Source organism: Leucopleurus acutus, assembly GCF_964270905.1.
Source record: "Leucopleurus acutus genome assembly, chromosome: 4".
Lineage (NCBI taxonomy): Eukaryota > Metazoa > Chordata > Mammalia > Artiodactyla > Delphinidae > Leucopleurus > Leucopleurus acutus.
This window is the reverse complement of record NC_139146.1, coordinates 139,023,719-139,045,376: the sequence shown is the minus strand read 5'-3', so window position 1 is coordinate 139,045,376 and position 21,658 is coordinate 139,023,719. Positions and strand designations below refer to the sequence as shown.

The following is a 21,658-nucleotide window of genomic DNA, read 5'->3' as shown; positions in this document are numbered from 1 at the left end:
TGAAAAGCAAGAAACTAAGTAGGAAAGGAAGGGGAATAAATTATGAGCCATCCTTTTCAGCTCAGTATGAGCTGGTAGTCAGAAAGATGCTCAAAAAAAAATACAGAATTTTATTTATTTATTTATTTTTTGAACATCTTTATTGGAGTATAATTGCTTTGCAATGGTGTGTTAGCTTCTGCTGTATAACAAAGTGAATCAGCTATACATATAAAATATGGAATTTTAAATGTAAAATGAACATTCTGACAGCCTGAGCCCGTTTAGCATTCCTTATTTTTCAGACCTAATGACTTACTGGAGAGTATAGAGCAGGTATCTTACTTTATGTATTCATAGTTGTGCTCCCAACACATGGTGGTTCACAGCATATTATAGCACTTTTCTTAATGAAGAAATGCTGTCTCCTTTTAGATTTCTCAATAACCCAGGTAAGAGGTTTTAGTACTTCTTTTATAAAATTAGAATATATTTACTCAAAAAGTCAATTAACTTAATCATAGACAGTAAGAAGAGACACTAAAACCTAATATCTCAAAGTTCCATTCTGGGGGATTACCTTCAATATTTGTCAAATAATCAAAATCAAAATGAATATCACACATTTACAACCCACAAAAAAGTAAAATAACCACATAAAATATCTGAGTTAATACGTAATCAAACTGAAAGGAGCTGAACAGTAGCAGGAAAGAATTAAGTACAGATATAAAGGTCCTTGTGTATTTAGTATTGCTATTCCTGGCTTTTGGTATTTTCCAGAGATCATTAAAACTCTTATTCAAATACTTATGTTCCATTGCAAATCCTCACAGCCCATAATTCAATAGAAAGATCAAGGAAAACAAATGCACGTTCTCCAGACTTCTACTAGCTGCGACATGCAAATACAAGGTCATGTTCAACATTCGTGGTACTTGCTCTATTTAAGTTGTGGAAATATACCACAGTAGCTCAACTTAAAATTCAGTATACTGAATAATAAAGGTGCCAAAAAATACCTTTTACATTAAACTATTTTTAATAGTTAACTACTGGTAACTATTTTTCGGAGAAGAATCTAGTCATTTATTTTAACCCAAAAGTCCCAAACTGAAAGGCAATGTTTCCTAAGTTTAAAAACATTAGTAATTTTAAGTACAATTTCATTTTGTATTTCCATTCAAATAATTATCATTTCTTTTTTGGGCCTCTCTTTCGCTTCACCTTTTAAGTTCTCATCTTCTTTTAAAAAGCCTGGGGTATTATGCTACTAATTCCAGAATCTAGGCACGCTAGCACACTCCATTTTCCTCAAAGGCTAATGTACAGACCAAGGGAATCTTTAAAGATTTGCTTTGACCATGTGTACTTCCTGACCTTAACTTAGTGCCTTACTGACTTCTCATGAAGTATGAAAGGTACGTATGCCAAGTGGCCTGCTGAGTGAATGCTGCCAGCCTCTGAAGGGAACTGGAAAACTGCAGCAGCATCGCAGCGATGAGGAACCAAGTGCCAGGGTGAAGAGAGGTTCTTACACGTGGGCTACCTGCCACGCATTAGAGACCCTGGCTCTGTATGGCCCACGGTCCCCATCCATCCATTGAGTGACTACTATAATTCCTCAGTTTTAACTGAATTAGCAGTGTGTGGAAAGTGCTATATAGAATACAATTTATTACCCAAATCATTTATTCATAAAGTGTTCTTGTGAATCCTATCCTGTTCTATAGCCTGCCGTGTGCTAACTGCTAGCAACAGAAATAGGAGGAAAGCATGGTCTCTGCTTTAGGAGATCACGTGAACGCCCATGGTGCACCGTGACACGTATTAGAGAGGAAGCAGCAGTGGCGCGTGGGGCCGCTGGCTGTCAGCTAGAGAGTAGACTGAGCACACCTCTTCTTAGCTCCGTGTTCAGTAACTTCGTACTGGTAGCTTGAAACCAGTGGTAGGGAAGAGAATTTATACCAACAAAACCTGCAAGTGCTACAAACCAGGGTCTTTTTCCCCCTGCAGTGAAGCATTGTTAAATATTTACCAGTGGAAGCAGATGTGAATAGTCTGGAGAAAAATATTCACCCAAATGGTGATAGTTGAAGGATCCTGAAGGATAAATAAGAGTTAAAGAGAAAGGAGAATTCTCCATAGAAGGAAGAGAATATTCAAGTATGTGGAGGCTGCAAGAATCCATGTTATGTTCAGATGATGGGTCAGAAGTCCGGTGTGAATGGGGTTTGCCCTCACTGGGGCGAGGGCAGGCTGAGAATGAGGAGAGAAGCAGGGCATGCCCGGGGCTAAATTGTAAAGGTTTTATTTAGCATAGTAGTAGGGACAAATAAGAAGTTTAGACATGAGCATTTATCACAGAGGTACAGAGAACTTACTTTGCACTTACCCACCCCTCTTCAAAAAAACGAAAAGAGAAAGAAAGAAAAAGATGGACGGATGGTTGTATACAGGGACAGAGATGTGAGAAAGCAAATATAATCGAATGTTAATTGTAGAAAGTAAGTGATGGGTACATGTGTATTGACTATACAATTGCTTCAACATTCCTTTATGTTTGAAACATTTCATAATAAAATGTCCAAAAATCCCACTGTATTTGGAAGAAGCTTGGTTTTGAGGGAAAAGGGAGAGAGCAGCTTTAAGAAGAGAGGTCTCTCCATCCCTCCCTTCCTTCGTGTTATATGGGGGATGCATGAGTTTCCCAAAGGAGGCAATGAAGAAAAGTTCTCAGTGCACTGACATTCACCCCTTCCTTCCTCCAGCCATCTCCAGGGGGAAACTGGACTGGTAAGATAAGCCCAATTCAACAGATTCTAATTGCTATCAATACCTTTTTGCAACTGTAAGACGTGATGATGAGCTGTCTAAAATTTTAATACATTGATAGATGCCAGGGGCCTGGGGGTGGGGAGGGGGAATGGGGAGTCAGTGTTTAATGGGGACAGAGTTTCAGTTTAGGAAGCTGAAAAATTCAGGAGATGGATGATGGTGAGAGTTGCACAACAATGTGAATGTACTTAGTGCCACTAAACTGTACAGTTAAATATGGTTAAATTAGTACGTTTTATACTATGTGACTTTTACCATAATAAAAAACATTAAAAAATACATGCAAAAAATCTTTTTTAAACTTGAATATCTTATAAAAGAGGAATATTTTCATATTATTAGAAGGTGAAAAAGGAGCTTGCAGAAAATTGAATTGCTTACTCTTTAATGGAAAAAGTAGCAGAAAATTTCCACTTCATTATTATATTGGTTTCAAATGTTTTGCTATTATTTAGGCTTCTTTCTTTAAAGGACTTTTAACTAATACAAGTGTATCCATAGCATATATCTTTAAATGAAATATATTAAAAGGAGTGTATATACATTAACATTTCACGCTTTTTCAAAAGAAAGATCTATTTTAAGAACTATATTTTGCTGGCAAGCTTCAAATCTATTAAAGCTTTTAATTCAAATTCTGAGAAAATATTACAGAAAACTCACCACCTTTTCAAACTTTTAAAAAGATAACAAAGTTCATCTCTGTAAGAAACCTATTCTACTCGAAAGTAAAGTGTGATTATGACTCATTATTTTTAAGCAGAGTTTAGACATGTCTCCAGATTTTATTTTCCGACACCATAGGGCAATTACTGAATTTGAATACAGGTTATTGATGGAACAAAGCATAAGGTGCTGAGATAAGAAATATCTTTTGTTGTGTTATATTAAAGACAAAAATTAGTTTGTTTTCCTTCCAAAATCAGCACTTTGAAATATGATATAAGGCAAAGGCAGAATATGTCTTCAAACACCTCTAAAAACCTTGCATAATTGGTCTTTATGGCTCTTTACAAATGATGGTGAAATTATAAGTATATAGACTGTCTTATCTGGGAGAACACATATCCCAAATTGACCCCCATTAAGGCTATGAGGCCAAAACATGTACTTTAATCCCCAAACCTTATTTTCTTGTCTTTTCTTTCTCTGATCTAGTTTAAAAATAACGGACCTTGAGCAACTATACCTCAACCAAGCAAGGCTATACAGAAATTACTTAAACATCTACCCAGTTTTGCCCTTGGCTGTGGTGAACTTGACAAGTGCTTCATTATACTTTTCTACACCACAAGCCCTTGAGTCCTGGGATTTAGGGACAGCACCATAAGCACTGAGAAATTGTGTTCATTCTGATGGACTGGCTTTAAAACTGTGGTCTTTACATTTTTTACTCATGCATCTACAAAAGTATATCCTCCAAAGAATACTATTCTCACCTCCAAGTTTAAATAACTGTAAGCAATATAATGTTGTAAACATTGCCATTTTAAAATGAAATGACTATACTACTTCTTTTAAAAATCAATGGCATATAAATATCATAGCAATTTCATCCTACCATCATCCATTTAAAGAAAAAAATCCATGAACAAGACATTCATTGATATTTAGAAATCTTACAGTAGTCCTTTTTTCTTTGAAATTGCATTTCCATTTTCCTGATTTTATTTTAGTGAATTATATATTTATACTAAAATATTTTTATCACATTATACTTTGTTGCCAAAAATATGTTTAGAAATTTAAATGAAATGTGTTTTTTAAAATTTCCTGAGACAATAAGGCCCTAAGCCTTCAAAGTTCCTTTGTAATCAATATCAATTATTAGTAGTACATAACTGAGCTAAGTAGCACAAACATGGTAAATTTTTATGAATATTTAAAAAACATAGAAATATAATTTGATTGGAATGCATCCCTTAATGATAAAGATGGGAGGGTGGTTACACTGCCTTGATTAAGGAGACTTCCTACGCATTGAGTTTTTCCAACGTCTCTTTGTTTAGTATTCCAGGCAGTGTTCATAGAGACTATGTTTAGGGAGACCCATGCCTTTTTGTTAAAATGAGAGAAAAGCAACTGAGAAAGAAGAGGTGGGAAGGGAGAGGCTGCAGTGAGCCTTGCAGCTCAGATGAGTTCCCAGGCTGATCATTTTTAGGAATGAGGACATATGGAAACTGAGGATGTGAAAATAGATTCCCTTACTCCTCTTGAAACTTCTCTGGGTAACCCCAATGGTCCAAATATTCTGGCATGAAGACAGCTGCTCTATCAAGAATTAGATTAATCACTTTCTAGAGGTGACAGTTGTCACCAGCCATGACTTGAGAATCCTGCATTGCTGATCCATTTAGGGTCAGTGCTGGTTAAATCTAGTCCAGAGAGACTGGAGGTGCTGCCCCTCACATAATAGCTATATGAATGCTTATGTAGGTTACTCTATTAGGCAGAGAAAAACACCTTTAGGATAATAAATTTTTAAAATCTCTGTAAAAATTCATCTTTTTGAGGATTACAACCTAAAATATTTGGAATATCTTTCTAATTTTAATTCTAACAATAGCATAGTACATACCCATAGGTGATAAAACTGGGACATAATGGCTACTCATTCCAAATCACTCCAAACCACATATTCTGAATTTCTTCCATATGCTTTTTAGCTCTACTAAAATCTCAGCATGTAATAGCATCTACGATGGTGTGATATTTGGCATAAGGCTATTCTGTCTTATATGTCATTTTCAAAGAGGCAGCTCCTTGAAAAAATATATTTTTTTGAATAAAAAGACTCTTCTGTGTAATGGATTTTCAAAAAGGCCAGTACAGCCTAGACAGTTTCTTCCACCTTCTCTTGTCATAAAACATAACTGGATTCTTCAGATAGGAAGTCTTAAAAATGTACAGACTGCTCCCAAATGTCAAATAACTGTCATTATTTGGTTATCTTAAATATGTAGTTAAAAAATACTTTCGTTTCCAAGTGTTAATTTGATTCCATGGACTTTTGTTCTCTGAGACATTGCGTTCCATCTGTTCAATAATTCCTTGGTAGACTCGCAGAAATTGGCTATAAGCATAATTATAACTTGGGTAAAAATTAAAGACTTTAAGGTAGATTAGGAGGCTTCGTTGATTTTTCAAGAAACTATCATATATTCAGCCTATGCCTTACAGAGGACATTTCAGTTTATTTATATTTACCAAAGTAGAAACTAATAGCATGTGAAATCTCATTTGGATTGAACTCTGTATCATAATAGAAATGCATCAAGTTTATAAACTGGCAATGAAAATAAAAGCAAAATGAAATGAAATAACAAAGGTCAAGCTAATAATATAGATGTATTGTCTATAGGAGAAACAATCATAATGCCTGGATGTTTCGTCTGTCAGGATTATTTTGGATATAGATGAGGATTTAACAGTTGAAAAAGGTATTTATTAAGGACCTAATTGTGCATACGTGCTAAATGCTGGAAGAAAGCATTTAGACCAGAATTTAATTCTGGACACTTATGGATTTATACATTTATCAAATAGTAGAATGATATTTAAATGTTAACTCTGAAATTACAGAAATTGAAGGAAAAAATAAACCAATATAGTAAAATATCATGTTTGATTGTCCCATGTGTTATACCCTAGACAGAAAGCTAATTGAGTACCATTTGACAGCACGACAAAAAAGCAGGCTGAAAGACGTAGTACTGCTCCAGTCGTCTGACAGCAGAGGATGGTCAAGGTGCTGGCATGTACTGAGCTGATGTGAAATAAAGCCACTCGAAGATCTTCTGATGCTATTCAAGAACTAGGCAGGGTGTTTTGTCAGTACAGGGGGGATGTAGTGAAGATTTTGCTCAAAAAGGTAAATAGGGAAATGAGCATTAGGTTCTGGCCAATGATCAGTGCACAGGCCTGCAGAGGCAACTGAAACAGACAGAATGGTTCCCAGGTCATGAGACTTTAACATCACTGAAATATATTATTATCTTATCAGAGGAAAGGGATATGCCAGTCAAAAACTGTACTGGTCAGATACAGAGGCATAAGAAAGAAGAGAAGCCGAGGCAAACATCTGACGTGTCCAGGGAAGTACTGTCCAGGGGCCAATGGACTTTCAGTGTTCTGGCCTTACAGCAAGACTTCAGATCATAAATACCTGGCTCGTCGACTTCTTTTAAGACAAATGAATAAACTGGCATGTGAGAGGCAGAATAGCACAGTGGTGAAGAACTTGTGTTCTGGAGTAAAAGACCTGTTGAGTCTCAGCTCCCCTATTTACAGGCTGTGCTACCTTGGATAAATTACTAAGCTTCTGTAAGTCTCACCTTCCTCATCTAAAAAATGAGGAAGGTTCTAAGTGCTTTATTTGTATTATTTCGCTTGGTAAGTTGTCGACCTAAGGTCATCAGCTGGGAAGTGGGGAGCCCAAACCAGGATTCATTACAGTAGCAGGCTGGTGATCTACTTCCCAGGTGGATGGAAGATTTACCTAAGTTAATTCGTTCGGTCATTCTCAACATTCAACAAACACAAGTGCCAGGTACTGTGCTATCTGCTAAAGCACTTAGCATAGATCATTGGTATACAATACTCAAAAATGTTTGCTCTTTCTATTAAGAAGAAGGAAGTGCTTGTGCAGAAGTGAATATTCCAGTTCTTCTAACAGTTACATTTCTCACTGTAAATTAAAAGGTTGATTGTGTGATCTTCATTAATATCACGCTGCCTAAGTTGGGGCCCCAGTTGTGTTTTGTGCCAACCAGGCTAAAGGCTGGGCCCCAGATGATGGCCAGTTCACTAGGGGAGAAGGGGAGAATCCAGGATGCTGCTGGCTTTGCTTTGAGGCAAAAAAATAGACCGCTTCACAAAGATGGGCTGACCAAAGAAAATCAAGATATCTATTTCTTTAAAATTCTAAGAAAAACTGGAAGAAAGTTTCATAGCTTCTCGTAAGCTAGGAGTAAAGATGAAGGAATAAAAGGGATTTTTAGGAGAGCCAAAATAGATTACCCTCATAGAAAAATATTTTTAAACTTTAGATTTTCTGAGCATTCATTAAACTTTTTCATATGGCCTTTAAACCTGCCATCTGAGATCAAACAACTATAAAGAGAATGTTTTACAAACTTCAGACTTACAACGACTGTCTGCTGTTGTTCAATCAATTATTAATTATTCTCATATAAGTACAACCTTCAGATTAAGAAGTTGGACCCATAAAATGCTTTAGTACAAAGAGAAGCACGTAAGCTCTGCCAAAAACGCATGAAAATTGGATCTTATTTTCTTATGGTATCAATTTTCAGCAAGCTGACATTACCCCCTATACTTCTCTCTGTGAAGAACACTTCTTTCATATGTCAATTACCTCAACCTTGTGTGTGAGAAGTGAAGTTTTTCTAAAATATAGAGACATATATATACACAAAATCTTTGCCTCTGTTGAAAAAAGAGAGCTCTCTACGTTAATACCTTTCAACTAAAGAATACATTAAGGATTATAAAGCCCATGCTTATTTCCCTTCTTAGTATACAACATGGACTTCCTTCTCAAATAAATTTTATAAATACATTTAATCCAAGTGTATGCTTAGATATGCAATAGCTAATGTTTAATATAAGTTGGCCAATGTCACCATAAGTTGAAGGAAAACTCAAATGCTACAAAAAAACAATGATTTTTAAAACTGTGAATATTGTATATGTGTATAGTACAGGTGTCTATGGAATACAGTATAAACTTCTATTTTCTGCAAGCATTTTAGCCAATGGTGGACATTATCCAACCAATTAGCTCTAATAGGGAGATGACTGTTTTTTTAACATTTAGTTCGTTCTGCAAAGTCTGCACTTTTTTTTTTTTTTTTTTTTGCAGTACGCGGGCCTCTCACTGTTGCGGCCTCTCCCGTTGCGGAGCACAGGCTCCGGACGCGCAGGCTCAGTGGCCATGGCTCACGGGCCTAGCCGCTCTGCGGCATGTGGGATCTTCCCGGACCGGGGCACGAACCCGTGTCCCCTGCATCGGCAGGCGGACTGTCAGCCACTGCGCCACCGGGGAAGCCCCAAAGTCTGCACTTCTGTGCAATGTGAAAATTATGCCAGCTAATATAACTCATTTGTGCAAAATCATGTAGTACAATAAGAAGAGAAAGCAGTACTTTTAATGTCTATGTTACTGTATCATTTAAATTGGCAACTTAAAAAGATTTTAATTATTGTAATCACATATAAGTCAGACTTGATGATACTGACTACAGTATGACGGCTAACCAGGTACCTTGTTTGATAGTCCCGGCCCCAAAATATCAATAGCCATATATATGATGGGAGGTCATACCCTAGTACCTAGTAAATGTCTGTGTATTTTTTTAGACGTTTCAGTTTTAATGATATACTGGATATAACTATTTGTTTCCTTTTTATAGCACAACCCTGATGAAAAAAAGCAGTTACCTGTACTATAAAGGGTACAGAGTACCAAGGATACGTTTATAGTGACGAAAATGATTTAGCCTCTAAATTACACATTGAAATATTAAGTAATTGAAAAAAATCAACCATAAACTGGAAGGTAATTAACAAAAGCCTGACAAGCAACTACAAAGCCTTTTACAAAATACTGACTAATCTTTCTTTTTATAGATGTCATCCTTTCCTTTCTCCAGTTACATCACGCAAACTCAGTTATTTTTAAAAGATAAGAGAACTTAACACTGGTGAACTGATACCCATCTTTGCATATAATTTTCTGGAAAAATTAAATGGATTTCTCACACGGCCATACTTCTTAAAGCAGTAAAATACATAAAGTGCTTTTCTTTCCCTTGTCAGAAGTACAAGAGAACGAGAAAGGTGTCCTTTATGTTTCCTCCTTCAGTTATCAAATATCTTATCCCAATTCACACCCCTTCCTGCAAGTCTCTAAATCCTCTGTGAGACCAGCATATTTAAAGTTGGTTTCTTATTGCACTGGACTCTCCGCTTAGTGAAGGCAGAGGCCATGTGTTTGTTTGCCACTGAATACACAGAAAAAGATATTTCATGAATAAATACTTTTACATGGAAATAAAAATATAAGATGGAAATATAACATGGTATCAAAATTAGAGTACTCTGAATTTTATTTTGGTTTTTGGCCTTCTAAAAAATGATTTCAATTTTCTATTTTAGCTATTATAAAATGAAAACAAAGTTTGCTATTTGCCTCTTTTCAATAATCTGTTATCTGACAAAGTTATGCCCTAATATTTCACTTTCTGGTTTTCTGGTCAGACTTATATCTCACAGTAATTTTTCTGCATTTGGTGCAAATATTTTAAAATAGCTGCTGCCTGAACTGCTCCACAATCCTGGTTCTTACGCTGTCTCCCTCATCACTCCTTTCTCTTTCACTTGTTTGTCTTTTTTCTCCAGTTTCATAAAGAAGGGATAATTTTACAGATTGGTCCTCAATTTTCTGACACTTCCTTCCACATCAGTAACTTTGGAGGCCTGTGTGACTTTTAGTAGATTCGGCTGTGACTTTTAATTCAAAGCCTCTGTCACCAAACCCGATTTTGTCCCCAGTCTCCAGGGTTCCATTTACAAATCCTGCCTGGGCATTTCCAGAGTGATGTGTATACTCAAACTGATGTCTGTCATTGAACTCCTTTCTCCCTGAAACGGATGAAGTTTTTCCGTAAGTGCTCTCATCCTCCTAGGTACTGAGGTTTGAACCGTCCAAATCCACTTTTGTTCCCTTTGCCCCACTGATACCATAGTTGTAAGCCCAGCTCTTTAGAATATCTCCCTTTTCCTTTATTTATTTTTTGCGGTACGCGGGCCTCTCACTGTTCTGGCCTCTCACGTTGCGGAGCACAGGCTCTGGACGTGCAGGCTCAGCGGCCATGGCTCACGGGCCCAGCCGCTGCGCGGCATGTGGGATCTTCCCGGACCGGGGCACGAACTCGTGTCCCCTGAATCGGCAGGCAGACTCTCAACCACTGTGCCACCAGGGAAGCCTCCTTTTCCTTTTATTATTAACACTATCATTGTTCCGATCTAGTCACCTCAACTTTGAAATAGTTAAGTTCCTAAATTATACCCCAACTAATCCTTTGTTCTTTCTCCAAGCATTTTCTTGGGGAAAGTATTTGCTGTTTCTCAGACACTGCTTTTATGATGTTACTCCTCTGCTCACCAATGGCAGGTTATGCTTCAAAGTTGATAGAACAAGAATCATGTCGCCACAGTGCTGCTGAGGGCTCTTTTTTTGTATGTCTAAACATTTCTTTATATTTTTTATATTAACATGTCATATTTTTTCTCCCAAACTGCCAATTATTATCAGACACACAACTTTTTTTCACATTGGGAACATGAAATATGAGATGCTGAAATGAGTTGCTCAGAAATGACAATAATTACAGCCACAGGAAGAGCTCTAAGCTAATGGCTCTTAGCAAATGTGCTGCCAGAGGCACAAAGCAGAGGGGAATTTTTAAGATGAAATTCATCTCAAACATTCATCATGGCAAATATATACAGCTTCGGTAGAAAATGATATACCCGAACCCTATACAGTGGTATTCCTCAAGGACCCATAAGATGCCACGCTAGTCCTACTAATTCCCAACTTTGTACTTTAAAAAGTTCTGTATGGCTTTTTAAAGCTAAACAGAAAGCAGTGGGGAGACACTCTGGAACCCGTGATATTAGATCTGAAGAATTATCTAATAATTCAAAGCAGATGATGGGAGATAATTTTCTTGTATACAATTTAGATGGTTTCGTAGAGGCATGCAAAAAACTGCTCTGATCCCATATTCAGTGACTTGCCTGTGGTTAACATTAGGATAAGGCAAAAATGTGGATAAAGGATAAGAGTTCCACCATGTGGTTTGCTCCTTAGATGAAAACAGAGACATAAATTCTAATTTAATATTAAGTCTTTCCAGGGCAGCCTGAAACTATATTTGGCTTAAAATGTATTAGTTTTATTATTTTTTTCTTTCCTTTCTTATTCTGCAGGATTTCAGTTTTACCTCCACAGTTCTTTGCTGTTAGCCAGACTTATCACATATCATAGTTTCAAATATAACTTGTATATATAGATAGATAGATAGATAGATAAAGTGATCTCAGAGTCTAAGATTTTAGAGCTAAAAGAAAGTTCCAAATAAATATTTCGAACTCATGAAACTGTCATTAGGTTTCTAATACTTACTGCTATTCCAGACTTCCTTATTATAACAATGAACAGTAAAGAAAGTTCTGCGATGCAGATTGCTTGATTTCTGTCAGCTCCCCCCAACCCCCTGCCAACACTTTGGGATCACTTACTAATCCTTGGTCTGAAATGAGTCTTCTTCCTTAATGAGAATCAACTACCAAATGAGATACATCTACTTGGATTTCTTCCTTCTTTGAAATGTTCTGGTGAATAACAAACCCAAATTGAAACCAGACTATCATTTTATCATCCAAAATCAGAAGTGGAAACAGGAATCAAAGACCCCAATACATATAAACTAGATCCTCAAAAGACATCACTTGGCATTAAAGTGCTTCAAAACTTTTCAAGATAAAAGTTGTTTAGTATTTTATTTTCAACATAAAGGAACCATCGACCAATATAAAACAGTGATCTTTTTCTAGATAGGCTATCAAATTCCTTTATTTGTAAGGCAGAAGCTAAGGAGGAGAGATTCATGACATGATTTCTACCCAGCAGAAGCCTAGGCGAGCCAGGAGACTCTTTGTCTGCTCAGATACAATACAATTTTTCACATTATCAAACACATAACTTCTTGGAGTAAATTGAGGTTAACAGAATAGCACAAAACTATTGTATTTGCTTTGACTTTCATGGCCTAATAATAATGTAAAAATCTTTTTTTGTAATTTTATGGATATTTAACAGAACGAACTAAAGTATAAGTTTAGCTATTAGTGTTGTTCTGTTAAAAACAAAAAAGCATCATGCTGTTTAAAACAAAAAAAATTCAAGCACTGGAATCACAGGTTGTGGAAAGTTCAAGAGCCTGAGAACCAGGCAGACATTGGTTTGAATCCAGGCTCCATTACTTCACTAACTCTGTGACCTTAGGTTTTAACCTCACTGCCCTGAGTCTGTCTAGCTTCATATGTAAAACTGGGATAATCATAGCACCTATGTCAAAAAGTTGCTTTGAGGGTTAGAGATAATATAAATAACCTAGAAAATTTCCTTAAAGTAAATGATAGTTAATAATTACAAATTTTTGTTGGTCAAAAGGTATAATTAGCAAAGAGTTAATACATATAAATGACTTAGAATGATGCCTAACACATAAGTGTTAGCTGCTGCCATCGTCACCGTTAAGTGGTAAAGGGGAGCTGACAGAACATAGAAAAGAAGCAAAATTAATCCCACACCTATACTCCTCAAGGATAGGAGGAGAATTTCTGTCTGCAATAGACTTTATAAACACAAAGAAGGCAACTGGATAAGATACACAGATAGGCATGGTCTGTAAAGGCACCATTATTGCCTTGGATTTTGCAGCTTGAAGTTGGACACTAAGCAAAATATTGAGAAGGGTTTGATAAGGACTCATCAAGAGATGGCTCCCCTTTAGAAAGAGCAGGAAGAGCTTTAATTAAGTCCTTTGATGTCTTCTGATTCCTGCTTTCACCTCTGGAGCCAACCACAAGCCCAGGAGCCTGACAGGCAGAGCAGAGGGCCAGCCCCCAGAGAGAGACAGACTCTGCAGGCTGCCTGCAGGAGGAACAAGGTGGGAGAACTGGAACCTTTATCCTAAGGTTGAAAATAATATCACACAAAAAGGAAAAAAAAAAACTTAAATATATGTTCTCAGTAAACTATTGTTCCAAAAAGAGTTAAAGAGTTCTGGGAAGATTTATAAGTTGTTCTTTGAGTACCTTTGAGAAAGTCCATAATTTTTGTGCCGTGTTAAAATAAAGCACTAAAGAACATTTCTGATGATTTACTCTGAAATGTATAATATTCTAAGTTAAACACACACACACACACACACATATATATATATATATATATATATATATTTTTTTTTTTTTTTTTTTTTTTTTTTGCGGTACGCGGGCCTCTCACTGTTGTGGCCTCTCCCGTTGTGGAGCATTGGCTCCGGACGCGCAGGCTCAGCGGCCATGGCTCACGGGCCCAGCCGCTCCGCGGCATGCGGGATCCTCCCGGACTGGGCACGAACCCGTGCCCCCCGCACCGGCAGGCGGACCCCCAACCACTGCGCCACCAGGGAAGCCCTAAACATATTTTTTAATTAAAACTTTTACTTCTCTTTTCTTTTTTTTCCTTAGAGGGTAAATTTGTGAGATTTGAACTGAAAAATCCCATATTTTAGTCCTGCTGTTTCTCTGCAGGACTAACCTAAGATTTAAGCATGGTAGTAAGATTTCACTGGTCTGCTTAGAAAGAAAAAATTCTTCCAAATGCCTTGAAAAGGACATGCACTCCTATCATTGGAATAAACAAGCTTAAAAGCAACTGCTGATGAGCACAGTACATTGACTGGAACTAATAATTTTAAAGCAGAGGAAGTTCCAAAATATATCCTTTCATGTAAGTGACTGAATGGGTGGATAAAGAGAACTCACTATAAGTGAAGTAAACACTGAGGTGGTCTTGGTAATACTACTTGCACTGTTGAAATGTGCAGATACTTTTGGCTATAGGACCTGGGAGCACACAGTAGGTACTCAATATATATTTGCTGAATGAGTGGGTTAACATAATTACAATTATATGCAGGTTTACTTATTCTATTGAATATACCATATGTTGTATATTTAATATGTTGTCTATACTATAATTATTGGTCAATAAACCTGACTAAAACAGAGATCTATTAACAGAGATGCATCACTGCATTAATGCTAATTAATCTTTCTTGTGAGGAATAACAGGAACATAGTGAAAGCCATGCAAAATGTCTGTTGACTTTTAAGATTTAGATTCCACCAGATTAGTATTCTTTTAAGATTTTAATTCTTTTAAGATTTAAGATTCTTTTAAGATTTAGATTCCACCAGATTAGTATTCTTTCCTGAGGAAAAAATAGCCTCTTCCTAATCTTCCACTAGGAAGATTAATATCTCTTAAATGATATCACTACCCTGGAAACGTTAATGATGGTAAACTGTGGCTATAACATATGAAACATCTAGAATCTGGATAAAGCACAGAATATCCACTGAGCTTCTGAATATTTTAAAATATATCAATATATTTTCTTAAGTAAGTTCTTACTTAAACCATGAGATGGTAGGAATAATTGTACACTTTAAATTTACCTAAGTATATACTCTCTATTTACATGAGTGAACGGACACTTTTATTTTACTTTTGCCTACAGAGTTAGGTATTCTGCATTCATAGATGTGACCTGTATTAAGCCCAAGTAAATATTAAACCATGCTGTTCAGATAGTAACTTTTGGAAAGGGCCACATTCTTGCTTCATTTTACCCAAGTGCAGTTTTTAAAGGTAAAAATTTTATCAATTTAAACTTGCCACAATATCTAGTTTCCACTGCTACCTTCCCCCTTTACTTATTTTATTGATATTATAATGTTTACGCATCCATCTCTCTAGCCAGACTGCAACTTCTTTAATGCATTTTGGAATCCAGAGTGCCCTGTGCAGAGCAGGTACTTAGTAAATGTTTATGCAAGTGAACTTTGCACTTTCCTCCTCCAACTACATTTTTTTGTATGTTTCCATTCATTTTGGGGTCCTTTTGTAAGAGCCAGAGTCATTTTTTCTATCTTCATTCACCTCATGAATCTTTTGTCTTTTATAGAAAGTGTATTCTTCAAGGGTAACTGAATACCAAATAGTATCTTAAAAAACAACAATAAGAAAACCTCATAGCTTATTCATTAATTACTATAGACATGAAAAAATATTGGGGTTGACATAAATACCAATACACCAATGTGTAAGTATCTTCTTTTATCATAGACATCAAAATTTGAATAATTGACAGAAACAACCTCACTAAAAGAACCAAAAAACTCACTTAGCAATGTGAGCTACCGAAAGATGTTTATTAAAGTAGTTCACAGCTTCAACTATGTTTGCAGGGTAAGGGGAAAATTCTCTCAAGTTTTTTCTTGCATTTTTTCAAAGCAACTAGAAAATATAATAATATCTTTCATTCTCAGCAGTATGTTATGATTTACACATCTAAATCTTAGAAATTTATTCTTAGGGTTACCTACGAGACGCCAAGTAATTACTTGGCAAACAGCATTAGCACAAAGGCTCAAGGCTCTTACCATCAAATCCATCTTCCTCTGACCCCAGTTCATCATCTGAGCAGATGTTGAGGACATTTACCAGCATCTCAGTCACTAAAGAGAAAAAGGAAAGAAAGAAAGAAAGGAAAATAAGTCTACATTTTCTACTATAACCTTAATTATTACTCTGGCACTGTTAATGACCAGGCTTAGCAATAACATTCTTACCTATATTGAAGATGGAATTTCCTGCAAGTAGTTTCTATAAAATTCAGACCATAAAAGATAACAGGCTTTGTATTTCTATGCAGACTTTATATTTTTAAAATTATTAGCTCATGCCTACAAAATCTAATGGTAACATTTACCAGCTATAGGTCAATAGACAGTGGACAAAAGAAAAATGTGGATATGAATATACTATAATCTATGAAGGAGAAAATGGTTACTTTTGAATTTTTATTTATTTGTACAATGATGCTGCTAGATTTAGACCAGATTACAAACTTTATGTTCATAGGGATCGAGTGAATGCTAGATCTCTTTTTTAAATTTTTTAGTCCCCCAGAGAACCCAGAATAGTGATAGAAATGTGGTTTTGTGTTTAAGAAAAACTGATGATTTATGAACTAATATATTTGAGGTAGTTGTGAGAATATTGATTTTAAAAAATGAATGTGTTGAGATATATATATATATATATATACATATATATATACACATATACAACATTAAGCTTCATTTTCAAAAAGGTTTTACAAATGAAGCTCAGGTAAGTTTAATAAGAAATTTACTTGAGTAAATAGATTATAAGAGGGCTGTATAAAAGCATTATACACAGAAAATTAGTACTGCAACACTTTACACTAAGTTACATGTTATTTGCATTGAACGTTTTAAAAAATTAGGTTGGGTTCTATCATGAATGTGAAAAGAAGCCTGTCCACTATTTCTTCAAGAGTTACTTTTTAAAATCAGTGCTTTTCTAGCATTGAAGATATATGATAAAGAGTAAAACTTCACTGGAGCCAACATTAACTCAGAGCTTCAGTTTAATTATCAAAAGTAAATTATGTACACACTGCTATATTTAAAATGGATAACCAACAAGGACCTACTGTATAGCACAGGGAACTCTGCTCAATGTTATGTGGCAGCCTGGATGGGAGGGGAGTTTCGGGGAGAATGGATACATGCATATGTGTGGCTGAGTCCCTTCGCTGTGTACCTGAACTATCACAACACTGTTAATTGGCTATACTCCAGTATAAAATATAAAGTTAAAAAAAAAAGAAAAAAACGTAAATTATGTACACGAATATATTAATACATTCTTTTATAACAGATGTTCAAAATCTGAATAATTAATGGAAATAACCAAAATGAAGGGTGTTCAAGGGTAGTTGTCAGGATTCTCAGTGCTTCTGTGTCCACGCTGTGATCCGATGGGTGCAAGGAAGTGGTGACACGGAGTAGTACTGGGAACATTTATCAGAAAGTATTAAAATTTACTTTTGACTTATTTTGGTGTTGGAAGGGAAGACTTCTTTGCTGACAATTCATAGATTCTCGGGTTTAATTGTTTTTAGAATATTTAAAGAAAAAATACATTGGCTGTAGGAAAATAAATACTACACATATTAATATATTACACATATGTATTAATATAAACAAACAAATATTTCAGAAGAATGTACAGCTTTTCTCTAAAATCTCCCCATAAGACATCATTTTTCTGAAACACGTGCAAGCTCTTATGTTTATTACAATGCACACATTCACCTTCTCTGTGATGCTCAAGATGTTGCATGAGGAATGATCCAGATTATCACCATTAAACCTCCTGAACTGAAAACTCAAGTTCAGTGGGTGCAGGCCTTTCCTCCGAATTTTTGCTGAGGTTTAGGTCAAAATACAAAAACCAAATAAAGGGAGAAGGAAGGAAAGAAGGATAAGGCCAATTCTTCTGTAAACCTGGGGCAGGCTAATAAACAACTTTTTAAATGTAAATTTGTCTCACCTTATACTAATGGCCACAATATTTTAAATGAACTATTTTTTTGTTATTGTACATGTTGTGTTTCAAAATATTGTAGCCATTAATCACTTTCGTACAATGATTATTATTAACATCAGAAATGTGAGGAAAGCATGGTTATCACAAGCTTTTAATTTGACCAGTAGTCTATAAAATAAAACTATACTTTTGAATTATAATGCGAAGGGGTAAGAAAAGAAGGTAGCCATTATAGCTTGAAGCCAATCAAGGGTTGGATTATTCTAATGAGGTTATATAAATTATCCTAATATTCCTCTTTTATTTCCCCTTAATTCCACTCATTGCATATTGTTAATGGCATATACAGTGACATACTTTCAAATCACTGCTCCTACGGTGAAGCCTGTGAGTTTTACTGGTTAGGCCAAAGTGTTTCTCTTTCTGACTGTTTCATGGTAAAAAAGGCCACATTACCTCTCCTTCCTTCCCATACCATTTTATTAAGAACATCTCAGGATTCCACAACATACCTTTTTCCCCAACAAATGGCAGGGACCAAGTGAAAACATCCATGAAATTGGGAAGCCAGTATGGATGAGGAGAACAGTTGAATTGCCTGATATTCATGACATTGTTCTCATACTTCAATACTGCAGCTGAAAAAAACAAAAAGAAGGACATTAGATTCACAAGCACATATTTCTGCTTCTACACATGCCTTGAGTTGATCAAGAAAATTCAACTATATATCTGACTTAAGTTCCAAAGCATCAAGGCAAACAGCTTCATTGGTCACGAATGTTTATTTAGTTATGGATTTAAACTTCATTCAGTGTAGTATCTAGCTGCACAATGTATAAATACTATACATGAAATGGCATTACAGTTTGGCAAATATTTATATAAGATAGTTAATCAAACGTCAGGAATTGGATCAAGCTCCTTTTGCAGCCAAGAACACTTTAGTCTTTTTTTTTCTTTTTTTTTTTTTTCGTGGGCCTCTCACTGTTGTGGCCTCTCCCGTTGTGGAGCACAGGCTCCAGACGCGCAGGCTCAGCGGCCATGGCTCACGGGCCCAGCTGCTCCGCGGCATGTGGGATCTTCCCGGACCGGGGCACGAACCCGTGTCCCCTGCATCGGCAGGCGGACTCTCAACCACTGCGCCACCAGGGAAGCCCCCCATTTTAGTCTTATTTAATACCTGGTGACACGAATAAAAGTGGCATAGCTAAGTTAGTGTGATATAATTTAATAATATCCTCAAATATTTGAACAGAATTTATATCTATTGTTTTTAAAGCACACTTTTTTCCAGTACAACTCACAATAGTTGTACAAAATAGTTTAAATTAGACTGCACTCTTGACTTAATAAAGTAAAATGTTTGGACTGAATCCTGCCTTAAATAATATGCCGATGTTGACTCTACCCTTGACTTCTGAAAAGGATGCACCATCCTCAAAAATGGGAAAATCAATCTGCCTGCTTCACTCTGCTTTGCCTGGTATCTGTAGGTTGGACACACACTCACATGGGATGTTATGGTTGCAGAGATGTTAAGAGCATAGCTAGTCTCACTTCTAACCAGGTTCAGAACCTCATCTATAGCGATTGGGACACAGGGTGAGCAGGTGTCCATGAATACTTTCAATGAAGCAAAAGCTACCTGTTTTAATAGGGTCATCTCCTCTACGGATAGACGATTTTAAGTTGTAGGAAATTCTCAGGGGGAATTTAAACCTTCTTTACTACTTACTGATCCTAGTTCTGCCTTCTGGAAAAATACAGATCAAGTATACTTCTGTTTCTAAATGACAGTCCTTTAAATATTAAGAACAATACTCTCACACTGTACCTTGCTGAGTTTTGGCAAGATTTTACTGTTACTATCCTATCATAGCATGATTAGCATTGTATTAGCAGAAACTATTGAACAGATCCTAGATGCTGTCAAATGAGTTTTTCTTGGTTTTGTTTGGCGGTTTAAAATATAGAAAAATTAATCATCTCATGACTTTTTAATTTTTGGACTGACTTTTGTATGTGGAAGATGTTATAGCATGTGATTGCTATGCATAAAGATATCCCTTAAAAATATATATATTTTTGAAGAGCTCCTGGGAGTTTACTGGGTTTGAGCTTTGCATGAATGTCTGCACTAATATCTTACTCAACTACTTATCGATATCTTTAACATAACATTGCTTTCATAACTCCGCGTTTTCCTTCCACCTGGAATGTCTTCTCAGAAACCTCTGAATTTCCAAATTCTTCCCATCCTTCGGTGCCCAGCCCAAACACTATCCCCTCTGTGAAATCTTTTCTGATTTCCTCTGGTGGATGTCTCTCCTCTGAATTCCAAAAGCCCTTGACTTACAGCTCTATTTGCATTTATTATTCAGTTTTGATCACAGCTATTCTAAGTGTATATGTATATAGCCAACGTCTCCCTACGGCTGTAAGGACAAGTACCATACAGCAGGCTCTCTATCTTTATGTTTCATATACCACCTTCTTAGCACAGATGCTCAGAAGCTAAGGATACATCTTGGTATTTTCCCTATAATCTTTTTCAAGAAAATTCTTCCTAATGCCTTTGGCCCTTCCTCACATGAGACCGCTGCTAGAGCCTTTCCCCCATCTTGCTCATCCTATTCTGGATGTATTCCACAGCAGCAATGCTACTGTTAAAGTGTGGCTCAGAACTAAGAGGATCTTGGTGGGGTTGATCAGTGCAGAGCATGGGAAGGATGTCTAGTTTTCTGTGATTTGCATACTACATACATCATATTGCAGCTGAATAATAAAGTGGATGTTTTCAGCAGCTTGAAGTTAACAAAAATCATACTTGAGAACTGTGAGGTTTTTTCCTTTGAATCATATTTCAGGCTGACCAACCCAGTTCCACGGAACAGAATCACAGATGGTTTGGGGACAGGAATTGCAGATAATGCAATCCACACTGATATGGAGGGAGTTAACTGTCTTCTTCCCATGGAATGCTGAATCCCGCATACACTTCTGTAAACCTGTTCTTCTTTGCATTATCCTATCATTTATGCAATATGTCATTTGGCCTAAGGATACATTCACATAGTATTAGAAACATGCAAAATGAAAAACTCATGGCAAATTACAATATCAATACTTGGGACTTGCCAGATGGGAAAGGCGAAGTACTTCCCGCTTCTGCTAACTGCTCCCTGGGCACCGGCTTCATGGAAAAGGTCTTTACCATTTTTGAATACTGCATATTATTAGCAGAAATGGATCCTCCCATCTTCAAAAGGATCTCTTAAGGTTCTAAGTCATCTTTTTGAAGAGTAATTTCTCCTCAAAGTCCACTCCCCCACTTTTTATTAGTGTTAGGTTGGTACAGTAGGAAGAAGGAAAGTAAGTGTTATAACTGACAGTACCCCAGATGAAAGAGAGAGGCTTTCTATAATATGTCACTTAATCCTTACTACAAATCTGAGAAAGATGTGACTGCCCTCATGTTATAAACTAAGGATTTGAGGCCAAGAAATGAAGTGACTTTCTTAGGATCGTGCAACCAGGAACTAACTGGAAGATATC

The 21,658-nt window shown here is 36.3% G+C and overlaps 1 protein-coding gene across 1 annotated transcript in view; it reads right to left on the bottom strand.

The window, feature by feature from the left end:
• The window catches only part of PPP3CA (protein phosphatase 3 catalytic subunit alpha), a 299,473-nt gene that overhangs the window by 16,725 nt on the left and 261,090 nt on the right, over positions 1-21,658 (bottom strand). The window contains exons 9-10 of the mRNA XM_082837840.1: positions 18,613-18,738; positions 16,123-16,197 (exon numbers count right to left, since the gene is read on the bottom strand). Of these exons, the coding sequence (XP_082693966.1) occupies positions 16,123-16,197; positions 18,613-18,738 (201 nt within the window). The remainder of the gene's footprint in view (positions 1-16,122; positions 16,198-18,612; positions 18,739-21,658) is intronic.